Source organism: Cryptomeria japonica, chromosome 9 (assembly GCF_030272615.1).
Source record: "Cryptomeria japonica chromosome 9, Sugi_1.0, whole genome shotgun sequence".
NCBI classification, from domain to species: Eukaryota; Viridiplantae; Streptophyta; class Pinopsida; order Cupressales; family Cupressaceae; genus Cryptomeria; species Cryptomeria japonica.
In genome coordinates, this window is record NC_081413.1 from 272,784,789 (window position 1) to 272,802,969 (window position 18,181).

An 18,181-nucleotide genomic window follows, 5' to 3' on the forward strand; every position below is an offset into this window, starting at 1 on the left:
TCACATTACATTTGAAATAAATTTTACGATAAAAATAAAATCATAAACAAATTTCCTTTCATTTCCTCTTAGTTTTCCTCTATTTATTTCTTAGAACAAGTGTGTTTTTTGGAGCTTATACTTTTTTATGAGTTACAAACCCATTGTTCAAAATTTGAAATCCATTTGAGAAGAAGTTATTGACTCATGGATTCATGTACTCTAACTAGTAATGGCACTGTTGAACCTGAGTTGCATGTTGACTTGTTCCCACCAAGGAGCTTAGGAGCGCAACCTTGCATTGAAATCCAACAAACATCTTGCCTAACATAAATGAAAATCATTCCCCTAGCGCTTCTCATGATGAAGATGACCCTTCAATTTAAGTGTCTATTGAACAATTTTAGAAGCTTGACAAGGAATTGGGAGCCCTTCAACAATTTGTGAGTATATAAAACTTGGTTGGAGAGGCATTCCCCTTGATTGAGATTTTGGGGAGATTGATACAAGGTGATTCACATGTTGTGTATCTTCTACATAGCATAGCTTGGATGAAAACATGATGACTATAGCTAGTTGCATAGAAGTTCTTAGATATACTGCTACTCAAAACCAAGTTGAGATCTAAGTGATAATGCCCACAACCATACTTTACATTCCTATATGTACATCCTCTATTATGTCTACCATTGTGCAAAATGGTAATGCCATTTCATGTTAGTAATAGGTCTAATCCTATCAACCATATGCCTATGTGCCACCTTCCTCCACTTTACCTTTTGTTTCTCAAAACACCTACCAAGAATTTATACCTCTCACTTATCATAAAGTTTCACATACCTACCATAATACCTCTTCCAAACCACTCTCACTATCCAAATTTTCACAAGGAAATTCACCCAAAAACTATGTCAAAAATAATTATTACAAAATGTGTCATCATTACAACAACAATTGGCCAACATAAGCCAAACCCAATACCAGCTAACCCTTCCATCATATTGCACAAGTAGCCACTTTAATTTGTCATCCTTAAGACTCCCATCTCACAACACATAAAGGTACCACAGTTTGAGGAATACAATGGGAAAGGTGATTGTAATACTCACATGTCTACATTTATCACTTTATGTAGAAATTTCATATTTGAGTATGCACTTCTTGCAAAAAATTTCCCTATATCCTTGAAAGAAATTGATTTGGATTGGGTTTTCTCTTTACCTAGTAATTCAATTAACAATTTTTTACTATTGATCAATCAAGTTTTAGAACATTTTCAAAATAATATTGGGCCACAAGTTACATTAATTAATTTAGTGCATTGTAAACAATGTGTTAAAGAGAAAGTCACTAATTTTATTGGTAGTTATCGAAATATGTATTCACAAATTTCTTTTTCTCTGAGAATATGTTAAAATATGTTTAATTGGTAATTTATAGCCATACATTAGAGATAAGATTTTATTCATGAAATTTGCATTATTAACACACATATGCATAACACTTTTTGATTATAAACTTTGGCTAGTCAATATGAAGGCTCTATATCTATGAATTGCTGATAAATATAAAAATGCCCCTCAAACTTACCAAGGCTTTAAGAATTAAAAAAATAACTTTATCAAGATAAACACTCATTCTTTTAATAATGTGGAAACTCAAGTTGTTGCTACAACACCTTCTATTGTAGCTCACTTTTCTTCTAGACCAAAGAACCACAACTTTACATAGCTTTATGAGTCCTTACATTCCATTATGATTCAATTATTAAATAAAAAATTGATTAATATTTTCCCCTCCATCCCATAGATACCTCCAAACCATTTTCTCCTTCGTTTAACCTGAAGGCTTTGTGCCAATATCATCACACTCTTGGACATGATATTGAGAGATGTATGCATCTAAGACATGAAGTCCAAGAACTTATTTACTAATATTGTATAGGTGGATGGTGTGAATGAAAAAGGGAATTAATCTATAGTACCTTCTAATGAGAACTTGCAAATCTTTACCTTGATCCTTTTCCTTCCCATTCAACACATGTTGTTGATCCTAGTTCAGATCACATAGACATGGATTATCAAACTAATCATATTGAACATATGGTGAAAGAGATAGAATATTATCCTAAACAAGAGAAACCTAAGCCTAAGCGAATATTATCCTAAACAAGAGAAACCTAAGCCTAAGCTTGAACCTAATATTATGTTTACCCCAAGTGATAGCTCAATAATGACACCTAATGGACCATAATGCATTATTGCTAGAATTGATGACAAACCCACATATCGAGTGCTCATTGATCTAGTATGTATAATTAATGTGGGTACAAAAGAATTTGTTTATACATATAAAATATATCAATGCACTTTATGATAAATCTAAAGTCTTGATTAAGGTGCATGATCGGTTCCCTTGTGCTACCATTAGTTCTATCACCCTTCAAGTTAAAGTTGAATCCAAAATCTTAGGTTCCATTATCCCTACCTTAGATTGATTTCATGTGAAGTTATGTCATACTTGGGTCACCTCAATGAAAGAATTCCATTATATAGTCCATACGTGTTTAAAGTTCCCATTTGAATAACAAGCACAAATTATATTTCATAGTCGGTTTGAGCCCTTGTCTAGATGCAAATTCTTTACACTTAACTACTTTTGGCCTCCACAACCTCATCCCATTAAACCTCATGAAGATAAATTTTTACTTTCAATACCAAAATTTTAAATCCAAGAGAATAGTTGATTTATTCTTGGTAATTCCTTGGGTCCCACTTTGACTGCTACCTTTAAGCATTCTTCAATGTCCATGGATATTGAAGTAAATCTTCCTACTCCATAGACAATGAGTGAACTACATCTTGGAATAGTAATCTTGCCTCTTCCTAGAGTGTCTAATGTGTATATTGTGATTCCATCCACCATATTATAAAGGACAACAAGGAAAATACCTACCACCATCTGGACCTCCTCCTATCTCTCAATATTTAGAAGTTCCTTTCGCTCTTGCTTGTTTTCCTAGAGAAAAGAAAGAAAAATCGATATTGTATCATTGAGTGTTACCCAACCTTATTCTATTAAATATTTGAATCGTAACTGATGAAATAATAGTGCAAAATAATATTGTTGAAGATGTCATGTTAAGGCTTATGATCTTGTTGTAAGAAGTGAGCATTCCCCTAAGAAGTCAAATGTTGATTTGGCTCAGTATCCTTAACATTCTTTTCCTTGACCCACTCCTAGATATGATTCTTTCCTTACCCAACCTCATCTAAAGATAAAATTGTTGATTCCAAGGGATTCGTCTCCCCCTCCTATTAAACCATCCATAGTATGGATGATGATTCTGATGACATGGTTGAAATTGTTAAAAATGATGTTGAGCTATCTATGGGTTTTTTCTAAAGCATTAACTTTAGCTACTAGCGACAGATAGCGTGATCCTTCCTTAGGGAATGGTCCATGTTTGGAACTTGAAATAGATCCTTGCACTATACTATTCATAGATCCTTTAGCATATTTCCTACCATCTCTTTACAATGATGAGCAAAATTGGGAGGCAAATATTTTTCTATACTAGCTCATTGGTGCAATACCTACGTATTTTTGTGTGTTTTCTTACATGTGATGTGATTCCTTATGATGTGTTTCTTAGTGTGTCTTTTTCTTGTTAGGTTCTCTTTGGATGGCCCTTGAGGATCTTTTGCAAAAGGATACAAAGAGATTGATTCTATTGTTGCATTCCTCTATTTGTATCTTAGTTCTATATGTCGTGTACATGTTTTGTAAATGTTCTTTTGCATTGTATTTTAGGAATGATGTATATCGTTGAGGCTTTCTGTTGTCTTCCATGTTGATCCAAAAACACCCTTTGTACCTTCTTATGTGCACTTCCTCTTTTTCACTCATAGTTCCACTGCATTTGGGGGATGAGGTCAAATCAAAACAATCATATTGATAAGCATAATTTATATTATGCACATACAAACCATAGATTAGTGGATTCTTTATGCGCTCCTACATGTTTTATATGAGATTATCACTTTGACTTGCCTATGTTTGGGGGCATTCCATTGTTGTGATCCGATTTTATTTCAATGGATACTACCTTAAAGTAATTTATCTTGGTTGGTGTATGAAATCACTTTAAGGTGAGGGCATACCTTTCACTGTGTTCCACATTGTGGACACACCATGAGATTGTTTTGTACACTTTGATCACACACCACAGACTTGTTGTGCCATTGCAACACCCTTGTGTAGTCTTCTATCAAGAATATTTAATAAATACATAATTTTTCTTGGCCTTGTAATCTTATTTGGTGTGAAGCTCACCTAGCATAACACAACTTTCTAGCCATTATGGGACCTTTAGTTGCATGTGAGATACCTAGCATAACCCAACTTTCTATCCTTGTGACTTCTTGTAGATCTGGATTCTAGTAAGAATCTTACGATCTTAATAGCCCTAGATGCCTTTCTTTGTGTGTTCTAGTAAGTATCTAAGGACCTTACTAGTCCTAGATGTCATGCCTTTTTTATATGTCTCCTAGTGAGAATTGAGGATCTTACTAGTCATAGATGCCATACCCTTTATGTTTTTGCATGCTCCATGCATGTAACCAATGATGATCATTTTTCTTATTTTTTACTTGTATTTTATCTTGATTTCATAGATTGATAAGATCCTAAATATTTGGGGCTACTACCTTGCCAAGCTTGGTGTTGTTTTGTTTCTTTGATGTCTTGGCGAAAGAATATTTTGGTTGTCCACGCTTTACTAAGAATATGAGTGCAATTTTATACTCATGCTAAAGTGGCAACTAAATGTAGTAAACTGTATCAGTTCTTTATAATTTTACACTTACTTTGGACCCACTTTGGTGGTTGTTCTTAGTGTACATAATTCATGTACATAGATAAGTAGAACAACACTACACCATGCCTTAGGGAGGTGTGAAAAATTTGAGGATCCTAACAATAATTCTCTTTGGGCATTTTCGGGTAGACTTCCATGAAAAGACATGGTTGTTGTTGATGCATTAAGACAATTAATTGAATTTTTTTGGCATGACAACACAAGAGTTTCACCCAATCAAAGAGATGTTGTTAGAAGGTGAATTGGATCAAGAAATCATGAGCCACATCCAAAACACTTTTTGTATATGACTCAAACACAATTTTATGAGAAATTAGTTCAAACATATCCTCAAATAGGAATTAGTAAAAGGTTTTTTGAAATGAAAAAACCCTTTTATGTTAAGATAAATCATGCACGCACGACATGTTGTAGAATGGATATTGAATTTTCCATGCATTATGATATATATCATCATATATGTTGTACTTTGCACACTAACGATGTTTTGCAAGAATGTGGTATACAAGTACCTCCAAAGTCATCAATAGATTTTATTTCAAGTGTATTATGTCAAAGAGATATGCACCTTTTATAAGATTATGTGTTTGAAAGGTTCATGTGCTACATGGGGTGGTTTGCAAAAGTTGCAAAGATGTATACATTTAGAGAGTACACATAAAATTGGAAAGGCTCTAGTCTCGTATGGAAAATACAAGTCTATCACATATGGGGTTAAAGATGGAAAAGAGTTGAAGATATGTGAGTTGGTGAGTCAAGATATACCTGTAGAAAAGTTTATTAGTATTTTTGAGGAGAAAATAGTTTATGAATACATAATGCATACACATAAAGCATGATGGTTGGATGAGAAATTCAAGATACGTAAGGATACATTTCCTCTTGGTACCATCATCTCTATTATAGATTGTGCAGATAATTATACGCTACAACCTCAAAATAAAGTGCAATCCCAATATTACCACTCTCAACAAGTAACTATTTTTGTACACATAGCATTCATGCATGCACATGCCAACATGGAACATGATAGAAAGATAGTAAGAGAATATCACTTCTACATAAGCGACGATCATAGTCATTCGACAGAGTTTGTGCAAGGATGCTTTCAACTCTACCATGAGAATTTAAGGGAAAGGAATATCAGATACAAACAACACATCATATGGTCGGATAACTACACATCACAATTCAAGAATGCAAGGATGTTATATTGGTTGAGTAGGATGCATATGAGGACTGGTGTAAAACATTTTAAAATTTTTAGTGAGGCAAGACATGGAAAGGGAGAGCATGATTGTGTGGGTGCATGTGTAAAAAGAGCCCTTGCTAGAGAAGAACTAAAGTATGAAGGAAATGCTAAGTTAATAGATGCAACAACCATTGTGCAATGGTGTAGCTCAACAATTAGACAAGGTAATCAAGGTAATTATACTATTTCTAGATATTTTTTGTTGATACGTGAATTTGATGTTGCAGACTATATAGATTGTTGTACAGTTACAAGATCGAGTGACTTGCACTCATTTAGAACCTCATATACAAGCTCACCAATTGTTTATACTAGAGAGATTGTATGATTTTGCTCAGATATGGATTTTTTGTGGGAAGAGTGTGAATCACATGAGTGGGTTGATGGAGTGTGAATTTAACATGAGTGGGTTGATGGATGGTATTGTAGAACTTTAGTTCTATTGATACATGTCAACTTTCCAAACCACTGTACAATTGAACCAAATCAAAGTTTATGTGGATTTTGACCATGTATATGACAGAGTGCAACCACGTATTGTGGCTTATTACTTAGTTATTGGAAAATTTTAACTCATTTTATTTCATTTTACACTATTTTTGGTAGTAATTTATCATTCAATAAAATGCAGGTCATGTGTATGTGGTTATTGCTGATGAAAATAATAAAGAAGGCACAAATTAGCTTTTGTGTCATTGTATTGAGGCAAAAAAATTTGACAACCACAAGATCATTGACAAAGAGGGTATTGAGTACCCAATAGGATCTGCTGTTGTAATAGGAACATGGCTTAGAAGTTACCCTATGAAGAAATATGATGTTTGGTTGTTCAAGGACTTCAGCACAGACATGCATATTCTTCATTTCTCTAACCTTCTTGTTGCAATGAATATTCAGTTGATTAAATATCGTGGTAGATTGCTCAATAAGAATTTATGGGAAGTTTGTGAATCTAACCATGAGGCAATACTTGACACAATAAGGGTTAGAGCTGATCCACAAAGTTCATTAGATTGATTCTATAAAAGGGTAGAGTGATTTTGTAAATATTGTATATATCCTTGGCAAAATTTGATATATAGATGGTCATGAGTTGATTCGTACCTATTTAGAGGCCAACTTTTGTATATAGACGGCCATGAGTTTCTTTGTATGTATTGAGAGGCCAAATATTGTATAGAGACGACGACCATGAGCCGATTGTATGTATTTAGAAGCCAAATTTTGTGTATAGATGGTCATGAGCTGATTTGTATGTATTTAGAGGCCAAATTTTGTGTATAGATGGCCATGAGCTAATTTGTATGTATTTAGAGGCCAAATTTTGTATATAGATGTCCATGAGATGATTTGTACCTATTAAGGGGCCAAATTTTGTATATATATAAACAACCAAATGATTATAAATGCATAAATGAAAATTTGTGATAAATTTGTATCTATGATTCTACTTGAAATTCATGCACTATACTTTTGTTAATATGTAATTCATGCATTATTATTTTTTCAATGTGTAATTCATGCATTATTATTTTGTAAATGTGTAATTAATGCATTATTCTTTTATCAATGTGTAAAGAGATGACGCTGTGATGGTAGGGTGTTGAACGTTTGAGCAACTTAGGGACCCAACTGGGACCATTCCTAGCATAAAAATGCCCATGCAGACATGCTCACACTAACGTTTCATGGATACAACAAGCATAACAAGATTTACCCTATCTTACAACTTTGCATTGTGCGCGATTGACGATATTTGCATCAACAAAAATTCATTACTCTAAGAAAATGGATTTGTTTCTTCACAATCAATAATAGATTATTCTAGAGGGACCTCACATGACCTTTTGGGTTCAAATGAATCATTCATATGTGCCTCATATTTCAAGAAACAACCTGTCAAAATTTGACAATTTTTTGAACTTAGGGCACTCATGAGATGGTGTTGCGACGGTAGGGTGTCAAACGTTTGTGTGACCCGGGGACCCAACCAAGAGCATGCCTACAATAAAAATTCCCACCTAGACATGCTCGCATTGACGGTTCATGGATACGACAAACAAAATGAGATTTACCCTATCTTGTTACTTTGTATTGCATGCAACTGACGATATTTACATCAACAGAAAAATCACTGCCCTAACAAAATGGATTTGTTTCTTCATATTTTGAGATAGGTTATTGTAGAGGGGACTCATGTGACCCTTTGGGTTCAAACAGATTATTCGTATGTGCTTTGAATTCCAAGAAACATTTTTTCAAAGTTCAACAATTTTTTGAACTTAGGGCACTCATGAGATGACGCCACGATGATAGTGCACTGAATGTTTGGGTGACTTGGAGATCCAACCGAGACCATGCCTAGCATAAAAACTCTCACTTGGATAGGCTCGCACTAACAGTTTGTGGATACGACAAATAGAACAAGATTTACCCTTTCTTATTACTATGCAGTACGTGTGACTAATAATAATTGCATCAACAAAAAAATCACTTCCCTAAAAAAATGGCTTTATTTCTTCACAATCTGAGATAGGTTATTGTAGAGGGTCCTCACATGACCCTATGGGTTCAAATGGATCATTCGTATATGACCCAAATTTTGAGAAACAACTCATCAAAGATCGATAATTTTTTGAACTTAGGGCACTCATGAAATGGCGTCATGACGGTAGGGCACTAAATGTTCGGGCAACCTGGGGACCCAACCAGAACCATGCCTAGCATAAAAATGCCTACTCGAACACACACATGCTGATGGTTTGTGGATACAACAAATAGAACGAGTTTACCCTATCTTGCAACTTTGCATTGCTCGTGACTGACGATATTTGCATCAACTAAAAAATCGTTGCCTTAAGGAAATGGCTTTATTTATTCACAATCTAAGATAGGTTATTGTAGAGGGGCCTCACAGGACCCTATGGGTTCAAACAATCATTCGTATGTGCCCTGGATTTTGAGAAACAACCCATCAAAGTTCAACCAATTTTTGAACTTAGGGCACTCATGAGATGGTGCCATGATGGTAAGGCATTGAATGTTCAGGTGACTTGGGGACCCAACCAGGACCATGCCTAGTATAAAAATTCCCACTTGAGAACACTCACATAGATGGTTCATGGATATGACAAACATAACGAGATTTACCCTATCTTGCAACTTTGTATTGCAACTATTGACAACTTTTAACAACTTTTGAGAACTATTGAGAACTATTGACAATTTTTCACAACTTTTGACAACTTTTGACAACTTTTGACAACTTTTGACAACTTATAAGAACTATTGACAACTTTTGACAACTTTTGACAACTATTGACAACTTTTGACAATCATTGACAACTTTTTACAGTTGTTGACAACTTTTGATCTCAATGATCATAAAATTTGGTGAAGTTGTTGAAGGCAACCAGATTCAATACTTGAAATTTAGATAATACCAATTGTCATTCATAAGTTCCATTGAATTTCAATATCATTAATCTATAACATGCTAAATTGTTCATAACTTAGCCATTCATAATTGAATATACATTGTTCATAAGTTGTTCAGAACATAACCATTCTTATTCAAATGAATATACATTATTCATAGCTTAACAATTCTTAAAATGTTAATAAAATGTTCAAAGTATGAAGATATGCACACAACAAAAAAATTAGATCGAATATCACCTTTTATATACATCCAAATGTAGAATAAAAGTTTTACCAAAATGTGGCATATGTGCCAACTCAACAAAATGTACAAAAAATGGCATATGTGCCTACTCAATATTATAAACAAAAATGACATATGTGCCAAATCAATACAAGTTTTACAAAACTGTGACATATGCCATCTCAAGATCGATATACAATGGCCAATACTAACAATATATAACTCTAACAAATCCTATAGTTGTGGTGGATCATAAAAATTGAGCCTGTTTGAAGTACTACGTGGCTTTGTAGATGCCCGTAGAACAACAATTCAAGCAACAAGTTAGATTACTTATGTCAATAATAAGTTACAGTTGTCAAATTAAAATCAAAATAACTATATTGTACTATTATTTCTCTACTGTAATTGAATTGTTGATTACCTTATGATGTGTTTTTTTTGCTGAAATTCATTTTGCAAATGATGGTCCCCTTTGATGATTAAGAGTCCTACCAAATCGGTGAGGTAGAGGATCCGTGTTATGCTCATATCAGGAAGGGAGCTACACTAGTTAAACTACAATCGACACAGGTTTTACACACACACACACACACAGATATATATATATATATATATATATATATATATATATATATATATATATATATATATATTAAAAAAGTTAGGGATCTCATTTAGGATGAACTTGTATTGTAGTTTTCTCAAAAAATATAAAGGCACCTCAAGGTTATTGCAAGGAGGTTGGTCAAAGACCATCCACCACCTATCCAAAAATTGTGTTTTCATGGCCATGTGATTGTACTAATGTATAGGAAACCTCTTTGATTTAAGAGGTAGGGTCTTTTGGGTTTGGGGATCAGTGAAAAGAGCACATATTTGTGCTTTTCTTATTTCTTTATTTTTTACAGGATCATATGAGAGACCTTGTGCATAATAGTTGTGACATGAGTTTCTATACACATCCCATTCAGTGACTTGTTTTGAAACTTTGTCAACACTATCCACCATTGTTTCTAGGGCTTGGGCAAGGTCTGCATGGTGTTGGTGTTATGATGCTTTCAATCTAGCCACTAGGTTGGAAATGGTTACCCTATTTTATGCTAGTCGACCTATGGTTTATCGAAGGATTAGGAGGGTTACAGGGCATATTTTTCTAAGGAGCGTTGTTTTGTTGAGCATCTAATATCAAATTTAGAAAATAAAATAAAATAAATCAAAAATTTAAAAATGGTAGCAAAATTCAAAATAGAGAACAATAAAAATGCACAAATCAATTATAAATTAACCTCTTTGACGACGTGGAATTCTTTTTTGGCTTATAAGGCTAAAATTGTGATCGTGGTTTGTACACTATAGCTTGGTTGTTGTTCATTTTTTGTGGAGGCCACAGGTAGAATGATCCCAATCGTTTTTTCAAAAAAAAATTATAATCAGAAAAACGCAATCGGGTTATTAAAACTAAAACACCACGATCATGTTAATAATAAAATTAGTAACGCGATCAATTTACTAATAAAATTAATAAAGCGATCAAGTTATGATTTGGATTTTCTTGACCGTAACTCGATCGAGTTATTTTATTTTTTAAATAACTCGATTGGGTTATGTTTATTTTTTATTTATTTTTAGATGGTGTCCAGTGAACTTACCTGTTATAAAGAGGATTATAATTACCATTTTTAGTCAATAGACTTATTTATTTATGCATATAATCTACAAGTTAAAAAAGATGGATTGCTAATATTCCTTTGTATTTAGCAAGGTGAAATTTGTAAATGCTTTAAGCTATAGAATTTTGTTTTAATGGCAAAGTTATAAGACATTTTCAGAATTCTCGTTTTCAGAAATTAGAAGATGTGCATTGTTGTTGGGTAAAATCATATCCCAATGGGACAAAGAGGTCTATAGGCTTTCTCAATAAAAAGATATGCCTAGTTGTAATTTTTTTTGTTTTCTTGTTAAAATTTCAACCAATCAATCATAGATATTCTAGACTTATAAATGGCTTTCTACCACTATAAGTTGATCATAATGATAAATTTTCAATATAAGACGCCAGGCAAACATTTTGTATAACTTTTTAAAATATTTAATTTCCACATTCCATGTATTTTTTGAGAAATTAGACAATTGTGAGGGAATCCTAGGTTTTACACTAGAGAATTGAGTTTTCTAGTGACATATACCACCTCCTTGAGGTAGGATTCCTATAATTATTTTTTTTCTAGTAAATGTTTAGGGTCCTATAGATATCTCTATGATACTTGATTTTTTTGTTTGTAGGAATGCTATGTTTTGAGAAAGGTATTCATTACTAATTATTTCTAGAACTTAAAAGTGAAATAACTAATTAAATATGCATGATTTTGAAGATTTATTTGAATGGTTGGTGATATCTTGAGTTTATTTATCATTCTCCAAAATTTTATAATAACTTGATAAGTATCTATGATTTTTGAAGAAATTTATGCAATCTTGTCATTCTTACCTTCTAAGAAGTATTCAATTTTTGTGAATTTTCCCTTTGGGATAATTTATAATGAAACTGTGTGCTATATTGATTATTATTATATTATATTATAATATAATATAATAAAATAAGGACATAATTTAACCATGCACTCATTAGAGATAAAAAATAATTATTGCATGTTTTCAAGGTATAAGTATCTAGATACTAGTTGCATGTATGGTTTTCTATAATAAAATAAAATGATAATTAATTATTTCATTATGATTTCATATCTTTGATTCAATGATTAAATTTTTTATGCATACCTATCTAAATTGTTCAATACCTTTCTCACTCTCTTGAGTATATACCTTCCTCAAGAATATGACTTGCAATGGTATTAATAAAATAATAATTCCTTATGAATTAAGATAAGTAAGAAAATATTAGTGAACTCCTATTATGCTAAGAAAATATTCATGTGCTTATGCTTTAGAAATTAGTTGATGAGAATTGAATTTTCCATGTGTGTAAATGGTGATCATGTTCTCTTTCTATGTATAACAAGATGATAAAATGATGAATGCATCTAACGATAAAATGGGTGGCTCTATATCTCATGATTATAATCTTATTATATTCTTAATATTTTTTTATCTTTCTAAGTGTAATAAGGTTAAACATTTATGACATACTTAACCTTCATTTTTTTATTTCATTAGTCCAATCTAATTAAGGTGGATATGTTTGCCCCTATATAAATAAGGAATAGAAAGACTCTTTCAAACAGAGCCATCTATTTTTCATACAAATCAATATCTGATAAAAAACACACAATCAAAAAATCACTAGAAAACAATTATGTTATACAAATTTGTGTTTTTGATAAGATGATGTTTTGTATGAAGAATAGCCACCGCCCTTCCAAACCATCATATGTTGTAATATTGAATTAATATTATCAAAATGTAATTTTGAAGGTGACCCTCATATAATCTAATATTTTAGTACTTTTTGCCTATATTTCCAAGAATTATCTTGATGGTATCAATGAAATAATTTGGGTCAAGAATTTAGTTTTCTCCAAAACTTACAAAATACTTGTAAAGGAAATGACTACACCATTATTGCAGTTGAATAAAAAATTTGAGATATTAAAATTTGAGTTCAATTAGGATAATATTACATTTTAATTTAGATGGAGATTATATTTTAATACATTGTCTTTATAAAGCCACTATTCTCTTGTAAACAACTACCCAAATTTCTTTATGAGAATAAATCCAAAAAATAACAACTTACTCTAAATTTATTTAACTACTAACATATATTTATTTATTAATATTATTTAAACTAATCTATAAAGATGTAATAAACCAAAAATCTCTAGGGTTAGTAATGGATAAATGTTGTTTCAATGTTGTTATGAATTAATTGCAATTAATAGAAAATCAAATAGTCTCAATTTGATAAATGTGTCTAATCTTGATATGTCATAAAAACTATTCATATCCATCTCAACTAGAGAAGCTGATCTCAACTACTACAAATCTAATTTGACATGTAGAATTAATTTAAGCCATGTTGAATTGATTTGATATATTTGATAATTCAAGTGATGTCTAAATAGACTGGCATTAAGGAGCCTTGCTAACTCAATAGGTGAATTAGTTCTCCTAGGTCAAATTCCATTGTAGACTGAATTATCGATAATAGAAAGATCAAGGATATTATTCATAGATATGCAAATGACATATATGATGATGATATAGATTTGAGTCTTTTAATGTTCTTAAGTTTAAAAGTAAAATGGTTTAATAATTCTTTAATTTTATTATCATGTGTTTAAGTGCACAATGAATGGTTTTAAATACCATGAATATGTCATGCATAAAACATGTGCTAGCTCATCTCATAATAGATAATAGAAGGTTTGAGGAAAGTAATGAGAATTTGAATTTGAATTTAGAGTCTTGAGATTTAGAGATCATTTCTGAGATCATTTATATGATCTTAAGATTACACTATTCAATCTCGCGCATTTTGAAGAAATAATCTCAAAGAATAAATGATGATCTCAAAATAGATAAAATTTGAAATTTAAAATGAAATTCGATAAATATCAAGCCATAATTCAAACCTAATTAAAAAAAGACATGTTCAAAAGTCTTACACACATTGTTCATTCCATATTTGTATATAATATTATTTGGCACATCTAGGCTGGCGAAGAACATCACTAAAAACGACTGAAAATAACATGGGTATATGCTTTGGAATAGTACATCATGTACCAATCAAGAACATAAATGTTGTTAATATAATAGAATGGCAGGCATTGTCAGAATGATTGTATATCACAGTAAAAAAAGTTGTTTAATGGAAGAACGTGTATGGATTCCCTGTTATAGATGAAGATTATGGAATAAGAAACTCGATTTGTAAAGCATATACCCATTCGCACTGATTCGGGTCTGTAAGGCGTATACCCAGCGCACTAAGCTTGGTTTCCTCAAGGCAAGAAATTAGAAATTGGTTTCCTTAAGAGACGCGTGCAATACATCACGTACCAATAATAATAACAGCAAGAGGGACCACTACCAACTCTACCAAATTTTATATAATTTTGTCCCGTGAAACTTTCAATGAACTCGTATTTAGTTTCATCCAAAACTGTTTACTGTACATGGAATCTGGATAAAGACAAGCTTGTTAGTCAACCCTCAAAAGCATATAAACTGAGCTCATCACCATTGTAGAGGGTAAAAGAATGATGGGAAGTTATAATCCTTTGTGCCTTCTCATACTTGTAGTGCTTTCATTTGAGTTCTGGGCTGTTGCCACGGCCAGTTCCTTCGATTTCTATTATTTCGTGCAGCAGGTATGAAGTCATATGGTGGAGAAAAACATCTATTTTTTCTCCTTGATTTTTCAATGGTTTTGTTTTAGATATATGTTTGGTTGGCTAAATTGATTGGGATTGGTGAGCTATGAATGCAGTGGCCAGGATCCTACTGTGGTACAAGAAGAGGATGTTGTAATCCTCTCACTGGGAAACCTGCATCGGATTTTTCCATTCATGGCTTATGGCCAAATTATAAGACTGGAAAATGGCCCCAGTTTTGCAATCCTTCTGATGAGTTTGACTTCTCAGAGGTGATCTTTGTTTTAAGCATTGCCCATTTCTGTTTGACTTCTGTGTATTTACTGTGTATGTGATGTTGATTTATCTTCCTGTTTTTGTACAGATCTCGGATTTGGTGGGGGAGTTGAATAGTTATTGGGGATCGCTGAGCTGCCCAAGTAGTGATGGGCATACATTTTGGGGCCACGAGTGGGAGAAGCATGGCACTTGCTCTCTCAATCTGAACCAGCATGACTATTTCCAAAAGGCTCTTTCTTTGCGACGCAAGATTGATCTTCTCACTGCCCTTAAATCTGCAGGTCGTTTATCTTTTCCGAAAGTAACATATGCCAAAATTAATAGCAGAAGTTTAAGTTTTTATTTTTATTTTTAATTTTTTTTGGTTATCTAGAGCTTTATATATTCTAGGGCAGGAGCGGTTCAATTATTCTTCATGTTCTAATATCTGTTTATTGGATTTCGTTAATTAAAAGTATATTAAAAAATTGAGTCAATAGCAGTCCACTGGTATATCTAGTAGCTAGAAAAAAAAATAGTAATTAGAAAGTTGTGCAACTTTATTGATACCAATAGCTTATTATTATTGGGGCGTTTGTGTAAAAGTATTGGATCAGTTGTGCAAATTTTGTGGTGGTCAAAGCAGCAATAGAGAATACGTATCAGATATCAACTGGAAATGACCATATTTTGACCCTTGTGCACATAACAAATCTCACCATGTTCATTGTAAATACCCAGAAACCAACAATAGCTATAAGAACTTAAGTTGCATATAAGTAAAACAAAAAAAATCATCAAAATCTGATGTACTGTTCAAAATTTAGATTACACCGAGTTAACTATAAGAACTATTATACCCTTCCCTCTAAGATGCCAGCTATTTAAGTTTTTTCTCCATCTATTTTAAGGCTTTTCAGATATTCTGTTTCCACCTTATGTTTTGTTATTTGGGATTTGGATATTCCAAATAACAAACTTTAGGTTCCAGGCTTCCAGCTATTCAAACTCTTTCCGTCGATTATTCTCACACTTTTAGCACAGTTTCGTTTAACATTGCTTGTCATTTGGAATTTTCAATATTCTATATAACAAACTTCAGGTGCCAGTTGTTTTGTCTCAAGCAAATAGCGTGCTGGTTTAAAACAAGTTAACTTTCCAGATTCAGTTTGCTGACCTTCATTATGACATGGGTTAAGCTTTTCCCAGCTGTTTAAGCTCTTCCCCATGTATTGTGATGCATTTTAGATACGTGTAACACTGTTTCTGTGGCCTTGTTTGTTATAGGTGTTCTAGACATTTTTCTTGTTGAAGATCTTTCTATCTGGGTGTGGTTAGTAAGCTGATCAGCAGTTTCTGAGTGTTTATCAATTGGAGAATGATGGTTTATATCTTGCATTTCGGAGTTCTTGCTCATTTCAGTTGGACTTTATCGAGAAGAGTAGATTGTTAATCAAAATCAGAAACCCAATATGAACTTTATAACTGGTAATGCTGCAATTTTGTTAGATGAAGCAATAATGGTGCTAGATCTCAGAATTGAACTCCCCACCTAAACGAAAATAATTTAAAAGATAGTAACCATTAATTTCATAAAAGAAATATGAAAAGACCTTTCCACCTATTCCTGCATATTTCAGATTCCTAAATAGCACTGTTAACTACTCCATATAACAAACATGAATGCGTGCTATTTAAGCTCTTTCCATCCATTCTGCTGTATTCCAGATATAGGTGTAACACTATTTCTATGGTATTGCTTGTTATTTGGGATTTGAAGTGTTCTATTGAACAAAATTTAGGTGCTTACTGTTTAAGTTATTCCCATTTATCTGATCCACGTAGCACTGTTTTCTCACCAACAAAACACCCATCTCAACATATATGCAGGTATTAGACCGGATGGAGGAGAATACAGGGTGAGTGATATAAAAAAAGCGATTCGGAATGCTCTTGGCGAGGATGTAGGAGTGGATTGTAACAGAAGCGAGGAGGGCGAGTATCAACTGAATGAGATATACGTTTGCGTTGATAAATTTGACGCTTCCACAGTTATCAAATGCCCTGTTTACCCACACAGCAAGTGCCCTTCTACTGTTAAATTTCCTCTTTTCGGAGACGAGGAAGAGATTGCATCTTCTTCAGATCAGACAACTGGGCCAGACAAATGGTAGGTTGAAGACGTCCACTAAAAACAGAAATACGAATCTAGGCCTGCTCTGGATCAGGTTTCATCTACAATTTAGTACCTATATGATTTGTCTCTACACCAATATGTCTTCTACCACCACCATAATCTTCGGTATTTGTTGTTTTATTGTACCTTATTTGGGGTGCTGTTGAAATGCACCTTAGGATTTTGTTGTATTGAAAGAGAAGGTTTATGATTTCTTAAGAAATAGTCCAAATCCATTTGGCAACCCAAAAAATAATAATTATTGAAGACATATCATACAAACAATGCAGTTGTGTTTATGATGTTGATGTAAGGGTGCATTTTGTAATTTAATTCTAGTTAGTAGATGCTTTATGATTTTGTTTCACATATTGTTATGAAAATCTATGTTAAGTTCATGAGTAAGTTAATGACTTAAGATTTTTTTTAGATGCAAGAAATTGAGGTTTTCTTACACATAATTTGATGGGTAATGGTAAAATTTTGAATGGGTCATCTTCAAAAATGAAAAATTGGATTTCAAAATAAAGTCTTGAAAATACTACAATATTGTGTAGTCTAGAGAACAAAAAGACAATTATGACCTAGTGTAGGAGGGTAGGGATCTAATGGTATTTAGACTTATCATTTGATA

At 32.7% G+C, this 18,181-nt stretch overlaps 1 protein-coding gene across 1 annotated transcript; it reads left to right on the top strand.

Moving 5' to 3' along the window:
• The first annotated feature begins 14,936 nt into the window (after positions 1 to 14,936).
• On the top strand, positions 14,937 to 17,914 carry LOC131032981 (ribonuclease 3). Its single transcript, XM_057964080.2, has 4 exons — positions 14,937 to 15,110; positions 15,230 to 15,385; positions 15,478 to 15,673; positions 17,262 to 17,914. Exons 1-4 carry the CDS (start codon positions 15,000 to 15,002, stop codon positions 17,543 to 17,545), a joined length of 747 nt encoding a protein of 248 aa, XP_057820063.2. The 5' UTR covers positions 14,937 to 14,999; the 3' UTR covers positions 17,546 to 17,914.
• Positions 17,915 to 18,181: the final 267 nt, after the last annotated feature.

What these genes read in the sequence shown, in the direction of transcription:
- LOC131032981 (XM_057964080.2), top strand. Translation starts at nt 15,000, where the DNA reads ATGATGGGAAGTTATAATCCTTTGTGCCTTCTCATACTTGTAGTGCTT. An exon ending in TCTATTATTTCGTGCAGCAG is followed by an intron (nt 15,111 to 15,229) that starts GTATGAAGTCAT and finishes CTATGAATGCAG; the next exon opens with TGGCCAGGATCCTACTGTGG. An exon ending in CACTGCCCTTAAATCTGCAG is followed by an intron (nt 15,674 to 17,261) that starts GTCGTTTATCTT and finishes ACATATATGCAG; the next exon opens with GTATTAGACCGGATGGAGGA.